The 21,416-nt window shown below is 42.2% G+C and overlaps 1 protein-coding gene across 1 annotated transcript in view; it reads left to right on the forward strand.

Moving 5' to 3' along the window:
• Positions 1-21,416, forward strand: part of CACNA1S (calcium voltage-gated channel subunit alpha1 S) — a 753,083-nt gene that overhangs the window by 709,150 nt on the left and 22,517 nt on the right. Inside the window, exons 41-42 of the mRNA XM_085643164.1 lie at positions 5,538-5,605; positions 11,764-11,870. Of these exons, the coding sequence (XP_085499290.1) occupies positions 5,538-5,605; positions 11,764-11,870 (175 nt within the window). The remainder of the gene's footprint in view (positions 1-5,537; positions 5,606-11,763; positions 11,871-21,416) is intronic.

Genomic DNA, 21,416 nt, shown 5'->3' on the forward strand with positions numbered 1-21,416 from the left:
TGATATCCTTCCCTGTGTTAACACCAAACCTAAAAGATATCTGGGGGTATATTTCTCCGAAAAAGTCAGTGATTTATACCATCTTAATTTCACGCCACTCCTTCGAAAAATTCAGGCCTTGTTTGTACGTTGGCACTCTCTCCCTTTATCCATCCTGGGACGGGTGGCCTTGATTAAAATATCTGTTCTTCCTTTGTTTAATTTTTTGTTTTCAACTATTCCATGTATTTTATCAGGTCAATTTTTTGCCCAAGTAGAATCTATGTTTACAGCCTTCCTTTGGGCAAAAAAATCATCTCGTATTGCACTTAGCACTTTATATAAAGAAGTGGAACAAGGAGGTTTAGCTCTTCCGAATCTCATGGATTATTATTATGCTTATTTTGCACAATATTTATCTAGATTTGAACCCGAACTGCAGGTAAACCCTTTTATGAATAGTTTTGTGGATCTTATGTGTAAAGAAAGTCAGATTCACTTCCCTCTTCTTATTTTTAAATCTCCCAAACTGGTTCGCTATAAGTGTCTTCATTAGTTTTTAAAAAAACGAAAGGCACTTTATAAAAGATACTCCATCCCGGTAATCAATTCAGCCACCCTACTATCTAGTATTCTACCATTAGCAGGTATTACGCAATCTTCGGAACTTGCTGCAAAATGGGCTTCGGTAGGTTTCTGCAAGGTCTCAGATTTTCTGAGGAATGGAGGATGGTTGACTTTGACTGAAATGTCTCAAGTGACCACTAATGATTTTCTTCTTTTAAGGTCATATAATATCCTCCTTAAATTTCTTATTGAGCTAGATGCTTTCCAAATTGGTGAACAACAGCAGTTGCTCACTGAACTTTTAGAGGATACACGATAACATTTTTCATGTAAAAATTGTATAACTTTGATGAAAAGCAATAGCTGAAGGAGCATTAGGTTCACAATACAAAACCTCAATATTCATCCAAGTTAAGCTTCGGTTCCCCATGCACTGCATAGATGTGATGGTATGGTTATGGTATTGTATGTAATGTCTGTTTATATAGCACACGTGCACCGAGGATTCTTGGTGCCACAATAACCTGAATCAAGCCAATGCTTAACCTGAGTTATTTGGGAAATATGAAGATTGTTAGTTTTTTTCTGATCTACATAGGAGAGGTTGTGGACCAAATGGCAAAGGGTAAGACCTTCCTACAATTTCCGGCAGTTGCCAAACCTGGCCGTTCTTGTTCTGGGGACATTCAAAGAAACGGGTGGGTCAATTGACTTCAGAAAACGAGGGGCGTTGTACCATTCGAACTGGGCAGCTATAAATTCAGGACATTTTTCATAGACTGCCCGGTGAACATAGTTTTAAAGGTTATTCTCTATAACTCTGGAAGCCAGTGTAGTTTCTTGAGAAGATGGAAGTTATGTTGGAATTTGGGGACCTGTAAATCAGGTTCAGAGCTGCATTTTGGATGAATTGTAATAGTGGCAGGGATTTTTGAGGGGAGGAGAAAAGAATGTAATTTCCATAGTCCATGCAGGATTGAATGAGAGCATTAATCTCCACGTATAGCCTCAAACAATATACAATGCATGTGGCATTACAAATGACATTATTGATTACATCAATATGAAAATTATAAACATTAGTGTGTTCTTGGGACAGCCAGTGCAGGTGACAAAGAACGGAAACAGTTTTGCTTTTAAAACAGCTGTTCAGCACTGCAAGTATCACACCAAATTTATAAAGTTAGAAGCACCCCATGGAACCATTTCAGTACCCAATTTAGGAGACACAATATTGCGTGCTATTGGCATTTATATAGCACTTTCTACTCTTGACAAGTGCTTGTCGGAGGCGTATACTACTCCGAGGGCTACTCACAAGATTAGCAATATTTTTCATGCAAACTGAGTCAGGCTTTGTCATGCTGTTTATGACACAGTTGTCACACGCTAGTAAGTAATTTGTTATGCAATTTATCATGCTATCTGTTGTATAAAACTGTCACAAACAGTTATGCAATCTGATCTACCATACATCTTTAAGATGTTACTAATTTGTGTTTTTGGAGGCAAAAGTAAATAACTAGCAGGTATTACATCAGTAGGTAATGAAGACAGTGATGCAAGGGGTCTGTACAACACCCACAGTTACATTAAGGGTGCATGGAGCTTGTCAGCTGAATAATTTGCAGAGCTGGGGAAGATTCAAACAATACAAAAGGAGTGAAAAGGGGCCCTACCTGATAGTGGCAAAATGTTTCCACTGTCTCACATTGCCGAAAGAGCCCTGCAGCTGATTTCCTTCATCACCCAGACTCCAAAGTCCACTAAGGTCCATTCCCTGCACCCGGAAGTCACGGAAATGAACTTCCGGCAGTAGGAACCTGTCTGCTGAGTAGCAGGTATTGTACTGTACAGTTACTGCTCATGGTTAAGGGCATGTCTGAGTGACAGCAGGCCATTTCTATGCAGCCTGAAGTTCCTTCCATCTTAGATGTAAAAGGCAAATCAAGAGCACTGATGTTACATATCAGATTAAGGCAGTGGTCTTCAAACTTTTTGATGCCAAGACCCCCATCTATATTTTTTAGGCGTAAGGACCCCCTCCTGACAAAAATGTCTAGAACCTGGTAGTCCTTATCATTGACAACCATAAATGATCTCCAGAGAAATGGTTAATTTGTGGTTGCACCTCATTAGTACCAGTTTAAAACCAAAATATAGCAATAAGGAACAAAAAGGGGGCCAGTACAGCTTTACAAAGGGCCTTCTACAGAGCGGCAACACCTGTGGCTGCTTTTTAGTAACTTTTAAACCTTTTTAGTGAATACATTTTTTTGGTTAAAATCAGTAGTTTATGCGGCAGATGATGGATTATATGGCAAATGCGGCAAATCTCTAATTATGCAAAAAAAGCTGCGGCCGCACAATCACATAATTCGAGTGTCCCTTGGTATAATAGCTGTACTGCATGGGCTGCAACCTTATTGCACGGCATTAGAGGAAAACCATACTGTATTTTATGGGATGCTGACAGCTTGGCAATTACAGCTGCCTGTAACTGGAGGTAGCTGAACATCATTCATGATAATTAAAAATACCTACTTTTTTAGGTCTTTCGTCGCCGGGTAGCTACATATGAAATAAGGGCAGCTTCAATGAAAAATAAATACATTTTAAAAAGTTGTTACTCAGTAGGAAAAGCACTATCATAAATTATGAAACCTCCATTAGATAATGCACTGCAAAAGTCTATATGAAACCAGAGAGACACAGAATTAAATCGTGGCTGGTGCAGTGGAGAAAAGTGACTTGTGTATCTTTAGCGCTATGAGGTCACAGCCTGTGACAGAAAGCACTGTGAATATGTAAGTCTTTTTTTTAATACTTGCATTACACGCAATATAAGATAGACTGCTACAAAATGTGCAAAATGTTTCACGATAAAATAGTGCTTCCAAAATATACGGGCTGCCTCCAAAATATACAGGCTTATTTATAAGCCTCTTGCAGTGCTGGTGCGTAATTTTTTATGACGCTCTGGTTGCGCAAAGAGCAGACCCATATCAACGAGACCATGCAAGGTCACTTTGCGTGGCTTTTGATGGCCTCCTAGTTATGGCGTAAGGCAACGCAGCACAAGTTGGTGTGTTGCTTTACACTGCATCAGTCCTTCTCAAAGTGCCTCAATAAACATCATTGGCTTCAGGTTTTTCAGAGGGTTAACTTTAAATACATATGCTTAGTTCATAAAGCATTATATGGCAGTAGACATAGCCCTCTTACCCACAAATCTAGGTTCTAGACCCCCAAATGCAGTATGCGCCCAGAAAAAGCTTGGGTATTCACCGGTTCCACATTTCAGAGAACTTTATGGGGAAAGATGTTTTTCAGTGGCTGCAGCAATGCTCTAGAACTGGCTTACACTGAATCTGAGAAGACAACACTCTTTGCTGAGATTTAGACAAGAGTGCTACTAAACACCTGGCTTTTCCACTACAAGGATCCTGTGATTTTATATGACTGGTTAGTGATTTGCAGAAATGGGCTTTGAAAAACGAGCGCTGAGGTACCTACTTGGCTATAGCACTTTAGAAGTGCCTAAATATAATTAAATAGCATGCAGAAAATTGCTCCTCTGATCACAAAATATTGAACGCAAAAAATTATCTTATTTATGTGAGGTTTGGTACAGCGTTAGACTGAACGTTGGTCACTGCTGCCATCATTTGCTTGTCAGATGCGTATGCTACTAAGGGCAACCAGGGCCCTAACAAAGGCATGAGGGGGGCTCCTTCAGCATATCTTCGAGGGGGCCCCCCTCACGTTTTGTTACGACACTGCTTATTACCTGCAACAGCACTCTCTGAAATCGAAGCCAGTCATACAGCTAAACACGCCTTTCTGCCAGTGTGCTGCTGGCCTGAAAGAAATGTAAATGTGCACAACGAGTTAATCTGCAAATACTTTACATTTGCAGATTAACTCGTTGTGCATATTTGTATTTCTTTCAGGCCAGCAACACACTGGTAGAAAAGCTGTTTAGATAAAACTCCAGGGAAAGCATTTTAACTACGTCTCGGACGTTTTCTTTTTGCAAAAGAAGAGCGCGACCCCCTTGCCATGACTCCACAGCCCCCCTGGGGGTCGGGCCCCACAGATTGTAGATCTCTGGATTAGGACAATTGATGTGCTGTGATACAGAGTCGCGGAATGCAGTCATTTTAAAGGTTCCTGGGAGTGTCCATGTTTATATGTACCATTAACTTCTCTTCATCACACAAACTGTTGGTGACAGAAACTTCAGTGACAGAGGCTGTAACCAGGACCTGCGTGAAGATGTACATATCAACTCCTGTTTTCTTAAAATTCACTTTTTTAGGAGAGAAAAAAGAGCTCCTGCAGAACCTTTTGCAGGGAAGACTTGTGATTACTGGTATTACAAATGATAAAATTCATGTATTTCTAAAATATCAGATTTTTGGAGCATACAGCTCCAACTCGTTATAGAAGACGTGGCTTGAGGTCTTAATATCTTGATTTATTATGCTGTAGGACAGTTATGGGTGCATTATGTAAGTTATCATTGTAACATGTATATTTCTCTAGACATTGAACACTTCACTGTGACTTACCTTTTAACACATTGCACCTGTATCTAAATAAGTGCTTGGAAATATGTAAAAAGCAACATAGGAAGTGCCTAAAATGAATGAAATCAGTGGCTCAGAATTTGTACATTTATCAGCCCTGCTATGTCTTTGTGCCCAGATTATGATGGTTTCCGTCACCATTTGTAGATTTTCTTCTCTGCCATACTCAGTGTAAAGGGACCTAACCAAGTTCTCTAGTATGCTCTGGCCCCTGCTATCCCTCACACAGTAATTAGTAGATTAGAATCGTATCCTTCTGGACTGTGATAGTTTATGTTCATGCTGTAGTTTTATGCGACAATCTCTGACCCATCCTCCAACCTTAACACTTCACTTCTCTCACAGATTGACTCAAGCCCATGTTGCATCGGACTGACCTGTGTTGTTACTCTTTTTCAGGTTGAAAGCGGCAGCTGAGTGGAAGCAGCAGACCCCGTTGACGACTGTCCTTGGCAGGAGTTCTTCTGGTAGGAGCAGATTTATTGTGGTACTAGGTCAGCATATACCAGGCCACCCTGGTCTTGCATAGAGCTTTCATTCTTTGTAAATGGTGTCTCCTATTGCTGCAGAAACCTACTACTCTGAGGTGATGACAGGCCCATGGAAAACGAAGCTTACTTAGGATCCCCCTGAGTACCAGTCAGGAGACAAGATACTTTAGAAGTGGTCCCATATCATGGGGGACGTTATCAATCAGCACCAGTGCTTCATTCAGCAGCACTTTGCAGGGACGTGGAAGTCAGCATGCATCATGGGACTGTTGAAACTGGAAGTTCCAGCATGCAGGCTTAACACCAAAATTTACTTTAGGCATGGTGTACTGAAAAACAGAGAGGGCATTGTATGCCACATGTAGAGTTTGAATCACCCCCATAGAGTGCTGCGCTAATCTGTGGAGAAAGGCTTTGCACACACTTTACCAGGGAGATCAGTGGAGCAGGAAGCAGGTTTACCTGGTTGAAGGGCAGAATCTCAATACGGATTTCTAGTATCATGGGCTGGCCAGGGTGGACAAACACACAGGGAAGGGTCAGTGACTTGAGAAGCCAACACCAGACTTGGAGCATTATTAGTTTATCCAACATGCACTTTTAATGGTACAAATAGTAAGTTTACTAGATAAAAGGAACTTGCATAGTGTTGGCCATCAAATATAAACAAAGCTGATATTGCATACATAACAAATACATACATTACAAAAAGATGAAAGAGAATCTCAAGAATATGTACAGATGTATTACATATGCTGTTTGGGTACTTATAGATTGGAAAGAACCCAAGAATAGACACCAAATATTTCATATTTCCAGTAATACTCAAAAGGAATAGTTGGGAACATCTTGAGGAGAAATCATTTGCACTCAAATCGATCTCCTGTTGAGTTATCTCGTCCATAGTACATATTGTCTCATAGAAAATGTACAGCAAGATTACCCCTCTGAGCCAACTTGCTTAGACCCCTGTATCGCACATTTTGGGATCTACATCAGGATCATAAACAGACTCCATTTCTAGCATTGTGGATCACCACTCAACCTAATTTAATATTTATCTTATTTTTTAGTCTTACTTGGTGCTCTATCACTGAGCAGCATTGGGGCATTTTACAAGGGAAAGATAAGAGAAAGGGAAATAAGATAAGTAGCCAAGAGAAGAGAAATGGTGATCACTCTAATATGAGGTCTTTTCAATGGAGATTCCAATCAATCAGATTTACAGAAATAAGCCAAAATGATATTCAGGTAGTCAAATATGACTTTTATCCTTCAGCTGACCAAAACTGAATTTGCAGAATGGTTGAATGAGTTGCAAGCCGAATAAACGTAAATTAAAATGGAACTCCGGGAGGAACAATCATGCGAGAAAAACTAGGGAAAAAGTAGTAGTATAATTATCTGACATGCAGACAGGATGCAATCGCTGCTAAATCATCTATTGCTTCTGACTTGGATTTTGGAAGGCTGTAGTCTACATTCTACAACATAGTTGGAAGAAGGATTCCACGAACCAATTAAACTTGAGCAAAATAAATTCTAATGAAGTAGAAGGGAGACAGTGGTGTTTTTGTCTCGTTACCTGAGTAGTTATGCAATACTCAGAAAAGACTGTGACAAGGAGAACATGAGAGCAGTTTAACATCGGCGATGATTCTCTTACACTCACAATAAATAATGACACTAGAGTATATATATATATATATATATACACATGAGAGGATTGTTTCATTTCAGAATATGAATATGCTTTTTGCCTTTGAACAAGGTGAGGCTGAGGTTGGTAGAAGTGGATTGAGGGCACTCTAATCAGAGTACAATGATGACATGAGGGTGACTGAGATTTTCTGCCTTCAGTAGAGAGCACCTTATTACTCAACCTTAGTGATAGGTGTTCAGCAGGTATCTCAGTTTTGACGGTGTAACAGACTGCCTACTATCATCAAGGATGCACGTGGGTGCAGACAAGTGGCCAGCATGCCCTCGGACATTTAATGGCAAATCCGTGGACATCACAGATGAGCAGGAGCCACTGCAGCTGTGTAAGGCACATCTAACTACTATCCTCTCCAAAAAAGAAAAAAATCTGCCTCAGCACTAGAGCTAAACCACGAGATGAAGCAAGCCATGATTACATATTAAGGACTTTTTAGAGTGAATATCATAATATCACTACAATAATCATAAAAAATGTATGCAACAATTCAAAGTAAAGTAGAGATCCACTATGTCTGCCTTTTAGCATCTGGAGTTTACCTCTGTGTATATTGGATGTTTAGGTTCCTGGTGCAGGGCATCAAGACCTGGAAACAAAGAGGCTGAGTGCTCTACAGAGACAGGGTGTAGAATAACAGAGACACAAGCAAAGAACATGTCATTAAAACTGGAATCTTTGGTCTCCAAAAAGATGGTATTATCTTTGCATTGGAGGATTTTAATAAACTCAATACAATGGTGGGTACAGATTATGAAAGGTCGTTGAGGAAATTATGTTTCCGATCCCTCTTAAAAGCAGGAATTGATATATGCCGATGCACCATTACAGACCACATCTGGTAACAATACTCACAGTAGGACCCAGTGGACTCAGTTCTCCCTGAACCGCATTCCAGCCCAGTAGTCTTGGTTTGATGGAGGACTTGTGGGAATATCGAAGAGTTTGTTGGTGGTATGGATTGATATCCATGCCGGTGAAGCAGAAGAGGAGGTAAATGAAGGTCTGTCTAGTAGTTTCTGATGGTGAAGAGGAAACCAGGACCTCGCCCCGGCTGTGGAGAAATAGATGGAAGAAAGGGCAAGATGTAGCACACAGTGACAAGGAAAGGCTGCACCAAGAGTATGTGAAAAAAGATGGGATTCCAGGCATAATAATGAATGCAATACAGACAACTTAAAAGCAGAAACATTCCAAAGAGTGCCTAACGGTTCGTCTGGAGTTTGGGTATTCATCTCAAGATGGATGGGCTGTCCTCCTGTGAGTAAGGAACCATCCCGGAGAAGCATAGAGGTCTAAAAGACCTTACAGTCGCTGAATGATGAACTGCTGGATAGATGCAAGAATAGCTGGGCAGCAAGTGGGGCACCACAAGATTAACTGGTAAGCTATCTGCATTGGTCTTCCCAGGTCAAGTGGGTGCAGTGGCAGTCATCCCCCCACAGTCCCATGGAGGCAGCCTTCCAGCTTCACAACAAGCTACTTATATAAGTCTCCAGGCAAAAAGAGGAGCTGCACAGGAGCAGAGATCACTAGATAGATAACTCCTGGTACGAAAGCTGAGAGTGACCACCTGGATTTCTCTTTCGAAGATGACTGCCAGTTCTACCTCCCAATAGCTGAGGTAGACATTCTTCTCAGGCCGCTTATATCTAGCCACTGGTGGAGCTCACGCTACCGAACGTCGTGTTGTGGATTGTTTTTTTTTTAATTGAGGTGAACGTCTTTCTTCTTTCTCTGTCAATGAGTTCTTCCTTGTGAGTTTCACACTGAATAAAGTCCTCATGAAGATCAAGATAGTTTTACTGGCTGGCTGAGGAGCTACCTTTTGTACTGTGTCCTTTGTTGATAGTAACCAGTGGTTCACTGGAGCACTTGTAAGAAATTTGGTTATTAGTTGAGAAGGGTGGAAGCCCGATTCAAGCACCAACCACAGTCCTTGTAAGGATGAACCAAAAACGTCACTAAATTAACTTGTGTTTAACCCTCTGGTAGCTTGGCACAAAAGTGTACAAGCTTAAATTTAGAGGTAATGTGTGAAGTATTTATGCAGCACTCAAACAGTAATTAAGTGAAAACACAACCCAAGAAAATTCATCAAAAGAATTTAGAAAACAAGAGTATATTTTAATAAATAAAATGCACCAGAATGAATAAAATCCAACCAGTAGAACCAAAGATATTATTTCCTAAAGTTTTTAGGGGAAAATAGCACCAAGAAGCACAAAGCACCACTCATAGATATCTGGTCATGCGGGAGTGGGGGAACGTCACATGTTTAGGCCTACCGCGATTAAGCACAAGTCCGATACAGGGACCATGTTAGTCCCACTCAAGAGTTACCTTTCACATGTCTAGAGCAAAGAGTTCAATTCGCATTGGAGGGGATGCTGAGGAGGAGGCTTTTGGCGTGAAGAGTAGGTTGCGTATTGCAGAAGGTTGTTGCTGTAGTGCAAAAAGGCAGTCATTGCAGGAGCTTCCAAATGATTGGCTGTCATGTAAGGTCACTGTTGGCGTGAAGTGCCAGTCTCCCGTTGCCAGCTGTCACGGATGGCCACTATTCGTGTGAAGAGCAGGTTCCTGTGAAGCTTTGAATTAGCAGTGAGCGCGGGCAGTCGATTCTTGGGACAAAGAGGTTACTTCACAGTTGTGAGGAGCCAAGCATCAGGATTTTCACATATTCTTGAGTAGGAGTTCACACTGATGCCAGCCAAGGGTCCAGGCCCTGAGGGGCACCTCTTAGGAATCAGGACTCACTTCAGCAGAGGCCAGCAGAGGGCTCAGGGCAGGTCTGTGCTGGACCAGTTGACGCTGGTCAGCTCTGCAGTTGCATGGAGGCCCCTGGAAGCTTGTTGTGTCCCTGTAGCTCATACCGGAGGTCAGCCCACTGACCCTTGGGGTCACTCTGGGTAGTCTGGGATCAATGCAACAAGTCCAGTCTTCCTTCTTTAGACAGGAAAGCTGTCGTTTCAGCAGCAGTGTAGTCCTTCTGGTAGCAGGCAGTCCTTTTGAATCTTCCACAGGTCCAGGAGTGTTCTGATGAGTCTGTCTGAAGGTAACATTTGTATAACTGTTGCCAGTCTTTGTGCAGGGGAATTCCCTGACCCATACCTAAAACTGGTACTGGTCAGTTCTTTCTCTTAACCTAGGTTTCTGGGTTTATCTCCAAACTGTCTTGGATGACAAAAGGCAGGGAATGCCTGGTGTCACGTTCCTTTGTGTATGGTGCAGGAAGCCCTATGAAGTGTAATCAGAACTGGGAACAGCTCCTCAACAGCCATTCTGTCAGGAAGACCTACTCCTCTTACACCTAGGCCTTCTTGGTTCCCATGTCTGGGATCAATACACAAACCCCAATACCAGAGCCATCCACAGTCAAATGACCCAGGACACTGGAAAAAAGGCAGGGTGGCATTTTTCAAATTGTAACTTAAAATCCGACGTCCCCATTAAAGAGGATTTTTAATTACAATTTATTTGAGCCTAAACATCACTTCTCTATCTGCTTCCAATCTGAAGTCAGCACTTTCTGAGTTTTTCACTGTCAGGGCATGTAAAACATAAACATATATCCTTTTGTTTTTAAATACCAAGCACCCGGCCCTATGAGCCTTTAGGGCCTACCTAAGGGGTCACTTATGAATATTAAAAAGGAAGGTTAGGATTTTGCCAGATTGAAATGGCAGCTTAAATCTACACTACAGGCTATGATGGCAGGCCTGAGATGTGTTTTGATAGGTTACTTTAGTGGGTGGCACAATGAGTCTTGCAGCCCCCTGGTAGCATTTAATTTACAGGGCCGGGATACATTTAGTACCATATGCGATGGATTTGCAAGTAAATTAAATGTACCAATCAGGTGTAGACCAATTGTACCATGTTTTCGGAAGGGAGCACATGTACTTTACCACTGGTTAGCAGTAAAAAAGCCAACAAAAGTGGGTTCAGCAAAGAAAGGCAGAAATCTGGAATGCCCAGGCAAAAAGGGCCAGGTACAACACTCCTCAATTATCTATCTTTCATATAACAAGGAAGGATTGTGATATATAATGTACCATCATCCTTTCGCCCTCAGCTGCCCTGTGACAGAAGGCATTCTCTGAGTTTGCATAGGAACCTAATGAGCTGTGAGAAGACATGCGGGGTGATCCTCCGAAGGTCCCCATAGAATCCCAGTGACCACTTGAGAGGGGTACATACTCAAGCAATATGTTCAAAACCAGGTGTCTACTGCTTTTCTTAGCATGGTCACGGCCACTTCTCCTAGAACCAAAAACTCTAAACCCACTGAACTATCCTATCGCCTTTGCCCACCCCTAACTCACTTGAGAATAAGAGACATCCTAAGGCATTTCTTCCTTTCCTAACTTTTTTTTCTTTCCTTTTTTTCCTTTCCTATCTGTCTTCTTCTTCCCAGGTCACCAACACTCCCTCCGCAAGCAAATGACAGGAAACGTCCATCACAATTCTGCCACTGTCAACACAGCACTCCAGTCATCTAGGCCTCATGATCCTGTAGAACAGGTATGCCGGGCTGGTTGGGACTGGAGTTCCTGTGTTAGCATGCGGCTTTGCATGGCTTGCATCTATGTGATCGTGAACTTTGGAGGAACATGTTGAAAAGCAGTCTGCAATTCTGATATATGTGTGGTAGTATACATAGGAATATATGAGTATAAGTGTGAGAAGTTGGCCTGATATATGATGTCACTAGTTCTAGTGTATACCTTGTATCAGTCCAAACAACCCTTATGGTGATTGGTTGTAAAGTCAACCTTATAGACCAGCTATCCTAGTGGTAGCATGGACAAGAGCAGTCTTAGGCTAAACTCTGTATGGCATGTGAAGCCAGCTGTTATACCATTTGCAACCCCTTGAATACCAAATGAAAGGACACCACAACAGATATATTATAAAAATAGAATGTATTTATTCTAGTCAAAACACCCTCAGCACTCTTTATGAGATTCGAGGTAAGTACAACACAGTCTTATTTAAGCATACATAAGTCACACAGGTAAGTAATACAGTTAGGCCCTAGGGGCCACGCAAACCATATACTAAAGAAGTGGTATAAGAACCACTGTCACAAACACAGGTTAGGCCAAGGCCTAGGGAATCGCTGGGGCTACACTATCCTATCAGTTGCTAGGCAGTGGGAGGCCCACGGGATTCAGGTGCAGAGTGGAAACACTCACGCGTAATGCGTTAAAGTCGATAGAAATAGTAGTATTTAGTAATTAAGAGTTTTAGGACACTTCGGAAGGAACTAGGAGTTAGAGACTTGGAAACTAGACACTAGGATAGTCAATACCCTTGTGAGCACCGGAGTTCTCAAGTTACCTAGCCCACGGGCTGCGGGTGCATAGGTGTGAACTTGCGTCGGGTTTCGTCGTCGACTCCTATGGATGCCTGAAGAAAGTTGCTGACAGGCAGTCAGTGAAGAGTGTCCGGTGGATTCCAAGGATGGAATCAGGAAGGAGGATACCTGCAAGCAGAGTGGACAGAGTCTAGGTCACCAGCCAGGAGCCGGGAAGGAACCAGGAAGGAACCAGGCGATGTCGTGAAGATGCAGGTGAAGAGGTGAAGCTTGTCGCAGCAGCCACGGGTACCAGGAGGCGTCGAGGATGACCAGAACCAGGAGGCGAGCAGTCCCACGAAGGCTCTTGCTGTCGGCGGTGTCGATGTCGAGTTAGGACCCAACAAGCCTTGTCAAGCGTAACCCACGCAGGATGGAGGACTTGCTTCTGTCGCAGACCAGGAAGGTCTGGGGTGCTTCCCTTTCACAGGGGAGTGGGTGCCAGTCTGGAGGAGCCGGACCAGCAAGGCAAAATTGAGGTTCGTCGTCACAGAGGTCACTAGCCAACGGGCCAGAAACCGAACAACACGTCGAGCAACTCAGGTGCAGAAGGGCCCCACGCAGAACACGTGAAGTGTGGGGAGCTGATCTTCTTTGCAGATGGTGCTCGGGATTGGGGCTTCTCAATTCCCCAAGCACAGCCTCGAGGAAGCCTCATAAGTGGCGCTAGTCAGTTACTAGCCACTTTTCCCAAGTCGCCGGTCCCACGTCCCTCGTCGCCTCCACGGGTCTCAGCTTTGCTGTAGATGTGGATCTGGTTCAGAGGTGTCTGGAAGTCATGGCGCTGGTCAGTCTCTGCAGTCGTCCCTCGTAGGATCAGTCGCAAAGTAAGCAGCGGTCGCTGGATGGTGCCTGGTTGCCCAGGGTGGTCACTCCTTGGCCACAAGGGAGATTCTTCAGTCTTCTTCCATAGTAGAATGTCGAAGGTCCAGAGTTTCTGTTCAAGATGCAGGTTCAGGATAATCTAAACTCCTAGGGACTCAGCTCCCACTCTTATACTAATCTGGGGGGCTGGGTTACCTGCTAGGTCCCTCCTATGGGTGGGACCAGGGAGGGGGGTGGTTACACCCCCTTCCCTTTGTCCAGTTTTGCGCCAGGACTGGGGCTGGAGTGCCCCAGCACCGGTTTGAACTGGACTATGCATGGGACACCTTGTAGACACCTTACACGACATGTTTCGATATAGCAAAACCATAGTTACCATAACCGTGTAAGATTATAAGGTACTTAAGAGTATATGGTAGGCGATATCATAGAACAGCTATAAGGACATGGTTCCGAAAGCTGCAGACAGGCTCAGCTCATGCTAGAGCACCAACTCACATGTTACCAAGCACTCTGCCTCCAGGATTGTTAAGGCCTGCCATAGGAGTGGCTGATAGGTACACATGTGTCTATTGTGAGTGTAGATATAGGTATACTATATCTAAGCAAGGGGTGATCACACGACCCTGCCCCAGCTGAGTGATCAGCCAGTTGTGTCTGATTGTAAGGCCAGGCCAGGGGTGGCATAGTACATGCTGCAGCCCCTGGTAGGCCTAGGGTACACCTATGCCCTGGGGACCTAGGGTACACTGTACAGGGTCCAATAAGGTGATCCTTACCAATTGGGTATGTACCTAGGGTACAGGGAGTCCATTTTAAAGAGAGAGCAGAAAGCCTGAGACCCTGAATGGCAGGATCTCAGGCCAACTAAGTCGAAAAACCAGCTAGACACTAGGCAAAAAGTGGGGGGTAACCATAGTCAGATATCCACCTTCCTACAATAAGTATAAGTTTTTGTTGTGCGTATGGAAGAAAACTGTGAAAAGAAACAGCCTGAAAGGATCTCTGCATTTGCAGTATGACTATTTTTTAATGATTAGACGGAGCAGTCTAGCAGTATGGTGTATGTCTTTTATATGTATGGTAGTACCTTCAGCAGCAATAGGATTGAAGAGAGTACTGTACTTCCTGTTTACATGTGAATGCACGTCAAAAACTAGAGGCTAGAAGGCGCTTAGTGTTTCTTGTAATTGCATATTAGAGGTCCTGGCAGACTGGAAGAATGCTCTGATCTTCTTGTATTATAACAGGAGCATGTCTAGTTGGAACAGATTTGCAGGAGCTCCGAGTTCCTTCTCTTGGTATAGTAGCATACGTAGGAAGGAAATACTTGAGCAGTGTTTTGCAGTTCTTGTATCTACATAGTAGCATGTCCAGCAGCAAAAGGGTGGGTGAACTCATGCATCCTCTGACAGCTTACATGCGAGAAACAAGACAGTTGTTTCTCAAATTTCCAGTACCTCTATTGTAGTAGGCCTAAGAGAAATAGGCTGGATGTTCCCCGGTATCCAACTATCCTTTTGGAAACATGGCTGGGAGAAACAGGTTGGTTATTCCCCAGAATCTTACTATTCCTTTGGTAGCATGCATCAGAGAAACTGACTGGTTGTTCCCCGGATTCTCACTATCCCTTTGGAAGTATGCCTGGGAGGAACAGACTGACTGTTCTCAGGATTCCAAGTGGGAAACAGACTCACCCAGATTCCAAGTATTCTTTTTGTAGCATTCCTGGGGGAGGGACAGGTTGGATGTTCCCTGGATTCCCAATGTCTCTATGTTGGAATTACTCGGAGCGACAGGCTGGTTGGAGACCACCAGGGCCAGTCTAGGAACAGCAACCAGCCCTACGCAATTGCTGCTCGACCTGCCCTGGAGGGTGGCAGGTTGCTAATGAGAAGCACCACTCCCACTTTTTTTTGTTACAGGTGGCCGATATTGCAGCATTGCTGCAAAACCGGCCCCCAGGAACAAAACTAGCCACCATGGGTACAAAACCAGCTTCCACCCCTTCTACCCACCGGGAAAACACCCGGTGCCCACTACGGCCCACTCGTGGAGACCACAAAAGCCACATGTCCATGCGGCAGCATGAACTTGATGGGTCAAACTGGAGAAACTATGGATTTCCTTTTTTTCGTATAATAGTATACCTAATCAGAACAGGTTGGTTGTGGGTGACTCTGTAGCTTCACTCTTGTGTGCCCTAAAGTTCACCCTCTTGAACTTATTATCTTTCCATTTAGGTGCCTTCTTTCAGCCCTGCTCCAAGTCCTTTCTCACTTTTATTGTCTGCTTACACTTTTACATTTCCCAATTTACAAACCCCTCTGTAAAACAATTTCTGAACATATAAATTACACTTAAAAATGCAACCCATGAAATTAAGCCTAAATGCACCAACCAGCCAGAAATCAAGGCTGACTCTGCCTCCTCTGAGCCTGCACCTATGGAGCCAAGTGCTTCAATTTTTCTCAAACGATGCAGCAGTTAGCATATTTGAGAAAATATGTTTCAACATGTCATTGCTCACTTGCTCTAAAATACTTTTAGGGCATAGATGATGTGGGCGCACAGGACCCTTAGCTTTTGACACCCCAAAACGTTAGTTACCTCAACAGAATTCGATAAATGTGAGACAGTGTTAAGCCTCAATTTCATGAGGCAATATGTCCCTAAAGTAAAACACCTCCCAAACCATCAAAATATCAGGAAACATTCAATTAACTGAAAGGGACAACTCAGTAACTGAGTTCTACATCAGCTGAAAAATTGTAAGGGGTTTATTACAAAATTCAAAAGATGCAGTACAGAATAACTACCATGAAGGATCTTGGCAAATAGAGAAGGGCAACATCAAAAATATTATAAGTTCCAAGTGGGCAGCAAAATAAATTAAGGGAGAAATGGACGGCATCCCTAGCAGCACAGGAAAGTGTTCCAGGATAGTCTTCTGGTTCACCCCCAAAATGTTTTTTTATACATTATTTTTGCATATTAAATCAGTAAAACTACAGAATCATTGTGGTGTAATCAAATGTGTTACCTTCGCATCAAATCAGAGCACTGTTTTATTAAGCGTGTTATTGCCTTAGCACCTAAGCACTCTCCCACTACATGAATATCATTACAGTGAATCTGGTCTACTCTATGTGAATGCCATCTGGAGTTGGTTGAATAAAGTAGATATATGAACAACAGAAAGTTAGTATGAATTAATTGGGTACAGTGAGCTAGTGGAAGGACCTTGGAATAAGTTGCAGTTTTGTGACCAAGCTGGGGAGTTTCATCAAGCACATCAGCAAATACAATGAAAGTTGGATAAACGAACATGACTGCTTGACTGTGTGCTGTTGAAATAACGAACAGTGAAAATAACAGGACGTGAGCATCTATTTTGAAAACCATGGCTGCTAGGCCCAAATTTAGGCTAGAAAAGCACACTTTTACACATCATAAGAAATTTGTTTTCAATACAATAGTACTGTATCAGTATTTACATGTATAATTGTATGTAAAACCACATTCTGCACGTTGTTAATAATGCACAAAAACATGAATGCACAAAAATCCTCAACAACTTTAGAACACCTAGTTTCAACACACTGATAATTAGATGTTAATGTCTTTCACTGATTTGGCTAAATATTATTTTGTCAGCCTTGGAAGTATGAAAAGCTGAGAGGGCCCATTCAGAATTGAAGTCGTGCAGATATCTTCACTAGGTGTATTAACAATGATTAATTTCAGTAGCTCAAAAGACAGGTTTAAAGGAAAATGATCTCTCATTATGGCCTGTTCTGGAGCACTAGTACCTGTCAGAAGAGTGTCTTAGGGAAAGAAGGCAGGAACTGAATATGAGAAAGGTGAGGAAAGGAGAGAGGCGGGCAAGACGTGAGAAGGTAAGTAAACCATGAAGAAAGATGGAAAGGGAGGTGATAGAGTTAGAAATGCAAAAAAAGAGAACAAGGAGGGAGGAAGGGGAAGAAAAGTTAGAAGCAAGGATATGAAGGAGAGGTTTGTAGGCTAGCAAAAAAGGTTAGGAATAAGTGAGAATATGTATGTAGATGAAAGGAATGGAGTTGAATGACAAAAGACAGGAAAGAGTGACTAAGTAATTATTAAGTTGCCTACTTTTTAACCAGGTAATCATTCTGTGAGATTTTGAGCAAATCACTTTTTGTGGACCAATTCTGCCAATGCCTAAGTTCACTTGAGTTGAGGAGTACTTAGAAACAGGATGAACACTAGTATTTGGCACACGATTAAAATATATTTATTGCATCATACTTGTTGGTGCTGGTTAAATAGAGAGGAGTTATTTTTCGCTCATATTTAGGTTTGCCTTTAACCATGATCTCTTAATTTTACTAAAATGATAAGTACTTCTCATTGGGGACTTTCAGCCAACCCTCCTTAGCTACTTGCATGTTACTGTGTCATTCACATTCTTCTTCTGCCCACTACAGCATACAGCATGGGGTCCGCCTGCTCTGCCAATGGCCCTTTCTACAAAGCGCACACCCAATGCAATGTGTGCTCTTAGAGGCCGAAATATATTGTTTTCTTTTAGCCACTGTTTGATGCAGGTCTACCAGCTTGACCAACAATAATGTTTTTCAAAAACCATAACAAAACCAAAGCATTGCAAAAGCCAAAAGGTTGGCAGCCAATGCAAGACAGATTGGCTTTGCCACTTCTTGTTTTCATTTTCAGACACACAGAGTGAGTAGACCGCAATAGTGATTAAACATTACATTTGGAAGCTGTGTGTGGATCATTTTAAAGGACAATCCATAGCCTGCACTTAATAAACAGACCGATAATATTCTGTTCATGGAAGCCCAATGGTGTTAGCACTGTGTTTTATGGTCTGCACCTATCTTAAACTCAGACATAACACTTGGGCCTTGGACAGGCCTGGTGATTCATCTATTTCCCCAGGTGGCTACAATCTGCAACTCCCAATTATTCCAACAGAGGGTCTATGAGGAGAGCCAGTTGATCGGCAGACTCCTGGCAAATTCTACAAGAAAGAAACAGGAATCAGCCTCAATAATAAAAATTGCGGATCGCTCTACTGGTCTGGAAGTAGTCGACAGCTCTAGAATTGCCCAGCTCTTCTTGGATCATTATGTCCGGTTATATTCCACCGAATACAAAATACAGAAAATCTCGATTGAAGAGTATTTTTCAACTTTAGATCTCCCTCAACTATCCTCGGAGCGGGTTCTTAATTTAGAAAGTCAAGTTGAGGTAGGTGAAATTTTAGCAGCCATTAAATCAACTGCGGGATCTAAAGCTTGTGGGCAAGACGGCTTTCCAATCGAGTTTTTTAAAGTTTTTTCAGAGGAACTACTTGTTCCTCTGAGAAACTTGTTTAGTTTTATAAGAGAAGGAGGCCAGGTCCCGCGCGAATTTAAAGAAGCGATTATAATCTCATTTGTTAAAAAAGATAAAAATCCCGAGGATATGAATTCGTATCGGCCCATAAGTCTTTTAAATTCCGATTATAAATTATTAATGAAGGTATGGGCCGAGCGTTTGCTACCTGCTGCTCAGGAAGTCATCCATAGAGATCAAACGGGTTTTATAGCGGGTAGATCAATGGCTGCCAATACCCAATTTTTAATACAAGCTTTAGACTTTATTAATATAAATCGTATTCCTGCAAGTATCGTAATGGTCGATGCAGAAAAAGCTTTCGACCTTGTAAATTGGAAAACTTTATTTATTACTTTGGATCAATTTGGTTTTCCGCCAAATGTTGTAGGAATGCTAAATAATATCTATCAGAACGCTACAGCTAAGCTTGTAATAAATGCTACCTGCGCAGGAACAATACAAATTAAGCGTGGAACGAGACAAGGCTGTCCACTTTCTCCTTTACACTTTACTTTTTTTTATAGAACCCCTGGTTTTAAGAATCCGAAACAATGCTGCTATCCATCCCCCAATTTTTGATATGCCCAAACTTAAGTTATTTGCCGATGATATTATTTTATACTTGGCTCCTAATAGGATCAATTTCATGGAGGTCTTGGGAGAATTCTCTCAGTTTGAAAGAATAGGCGGCTACAAAATCAACGCAAACAAAACTGAAGTTCTTGCCTTGAACGCGGATATTGACGTATTTCCCTGTTCTTTAAAATCACAGGCATCCAGAACTGACCCCATAAGATACCTCGGGATTTATGTTTCCTCACAGTTCTTCCAATTATTTGATCTAAATTATTTAAGAATGAAGATAAAAATAACCAAATTATTGGATCAATGGTCATTGCTTCCATTATCAACAATAGGGCGAGTATCATTAATTAAAATGTCGATACTTCCTCTTATGATCTTTCTATTCTCCAATGTCCCTATCAAAATCAAGCGGGTATTTTTTAGGGAAATGGATGCGCTTTTTAGACAATTTCTTTGGGAGAAGAAAGCCCCCAGAGTAAAATTGAACACCTTACAACTACCAATAGATCAGGGGGGACTTGCGCTCCCACATTTAAGATCATACTATGAAGCTGCCCTTCTCGATTTAGTATCTGGGCTGTTGGGATCTTGCTCCTGTAGAGATACTTTTTTTATAGATAGAATGCTGCTAGAAATCGGTTCATCCACTCCAGTGTTTTTAAAAACTGCTAAGCTTCCTAAGAAAAGTCGATATAAAACTTTAAAGGACTCCCTTTTTAGACTTCAGGCAATTTTTAGGGACAAGAATCTGATGGGCTTTCAATATCTCAATTTAAGAGAATGTGCCGGCCTCGGTTTCCAGATACAAGCTAGTCATATTAATGTATGGGAGAATGCTGGACTAACCGAATTGAGACATTTCATAGTACAGAATAGACCGATTACCTGGCAGGAAATATTGGCCAGGATAGGGACTCGTCGGAAACCGGCCTATTTTGAATATCTGCGGTTGGTCTCCTGGTTGAGAAGTAATGGTGGTATAACCGAATCTCCCAACCATTTGATAACTGCCCTCTATGGAGCCAAACTACGAGGGATAGGCAACTGGTATAAGTTGCTACATAAAGAAAAATATCCTCCTCTGATCCAGAACCATCTGGAAAAAATATATCGGGAGACCGGCTGCAGTTTATCTGAAAGGGAGTGGGAGTGGATCTGCCACTTCGGTGGCAGAGCACTGCGTGCTGCCAATTATAAGAGGATGGCCTTTCTCTCAAGGTGGCTGGCCTATCTAACACCTTCTACTTTAAGTAAAAGGTTTCCTGACGTTGAAGATAAGTGCTTTCGGTGCTCTAAATTAGGAGAAGGTGGCTGGCACCATACTTTTTTTGTATGTCCCGGTCTGAGGTCGTTCTGGGAAGCCGTTTTTCTAGACATCGAGCGTGCAACCGGAAATACTATTCCGATTGCAGTTGAGACTGTACTATTTGGCTATTGCAAGGGAGGCTTACAACTGTCTAATTCAGAAAGAGTTTTCATTTTTATTGCTAGTGCGGTTGCACGCTCATTAATCCTGCAAAATTGGAGATCTAATGAAGCCCCCTCTCATCTGAAATGGATTAATAAAATGAAAAGGGTTAAAAAATTCGAGGAGGCCTATGCCAGGAGGGTTGGAGCAGTAAAAAAATATGAGCGAAATTGGAAGTTTTTTGAAATATTGGAGAAGACCTAATAGTAAATGCAATTTTGGAAGTGATACACTCAATAGTCTTCTCCATTTCCGATCTGCCCGCTAAGAATGCACTAGCACTTTTTTTTTGTAATTATGTTTCATATACTGGAAGTGGTGAATCGTTTGAAACCAGCTTTCTATTGTGGTTTTTATGATATTGAATTCCTTTGATTACAATACTTTCATAATTAGCTATGTTTCGCACTTGCACTTTAATGGTTTGGAGTACTGTATTTTTTGCAATTTG

This window comes from Triturus cristatus, chromosome 1_1, assembly GCF_964204655.1.
Source record: "Triturus cristatus chromosome 1_1, aTriCri1.1, whole genome shotgun sequence".
Taxonomy (NCBI): domain Eukaryota; kingdom Metazoa; phylum Chordata; class Amphibia; order Caudata; family Salamandridae; genus Triturus; species Triturus cristatus.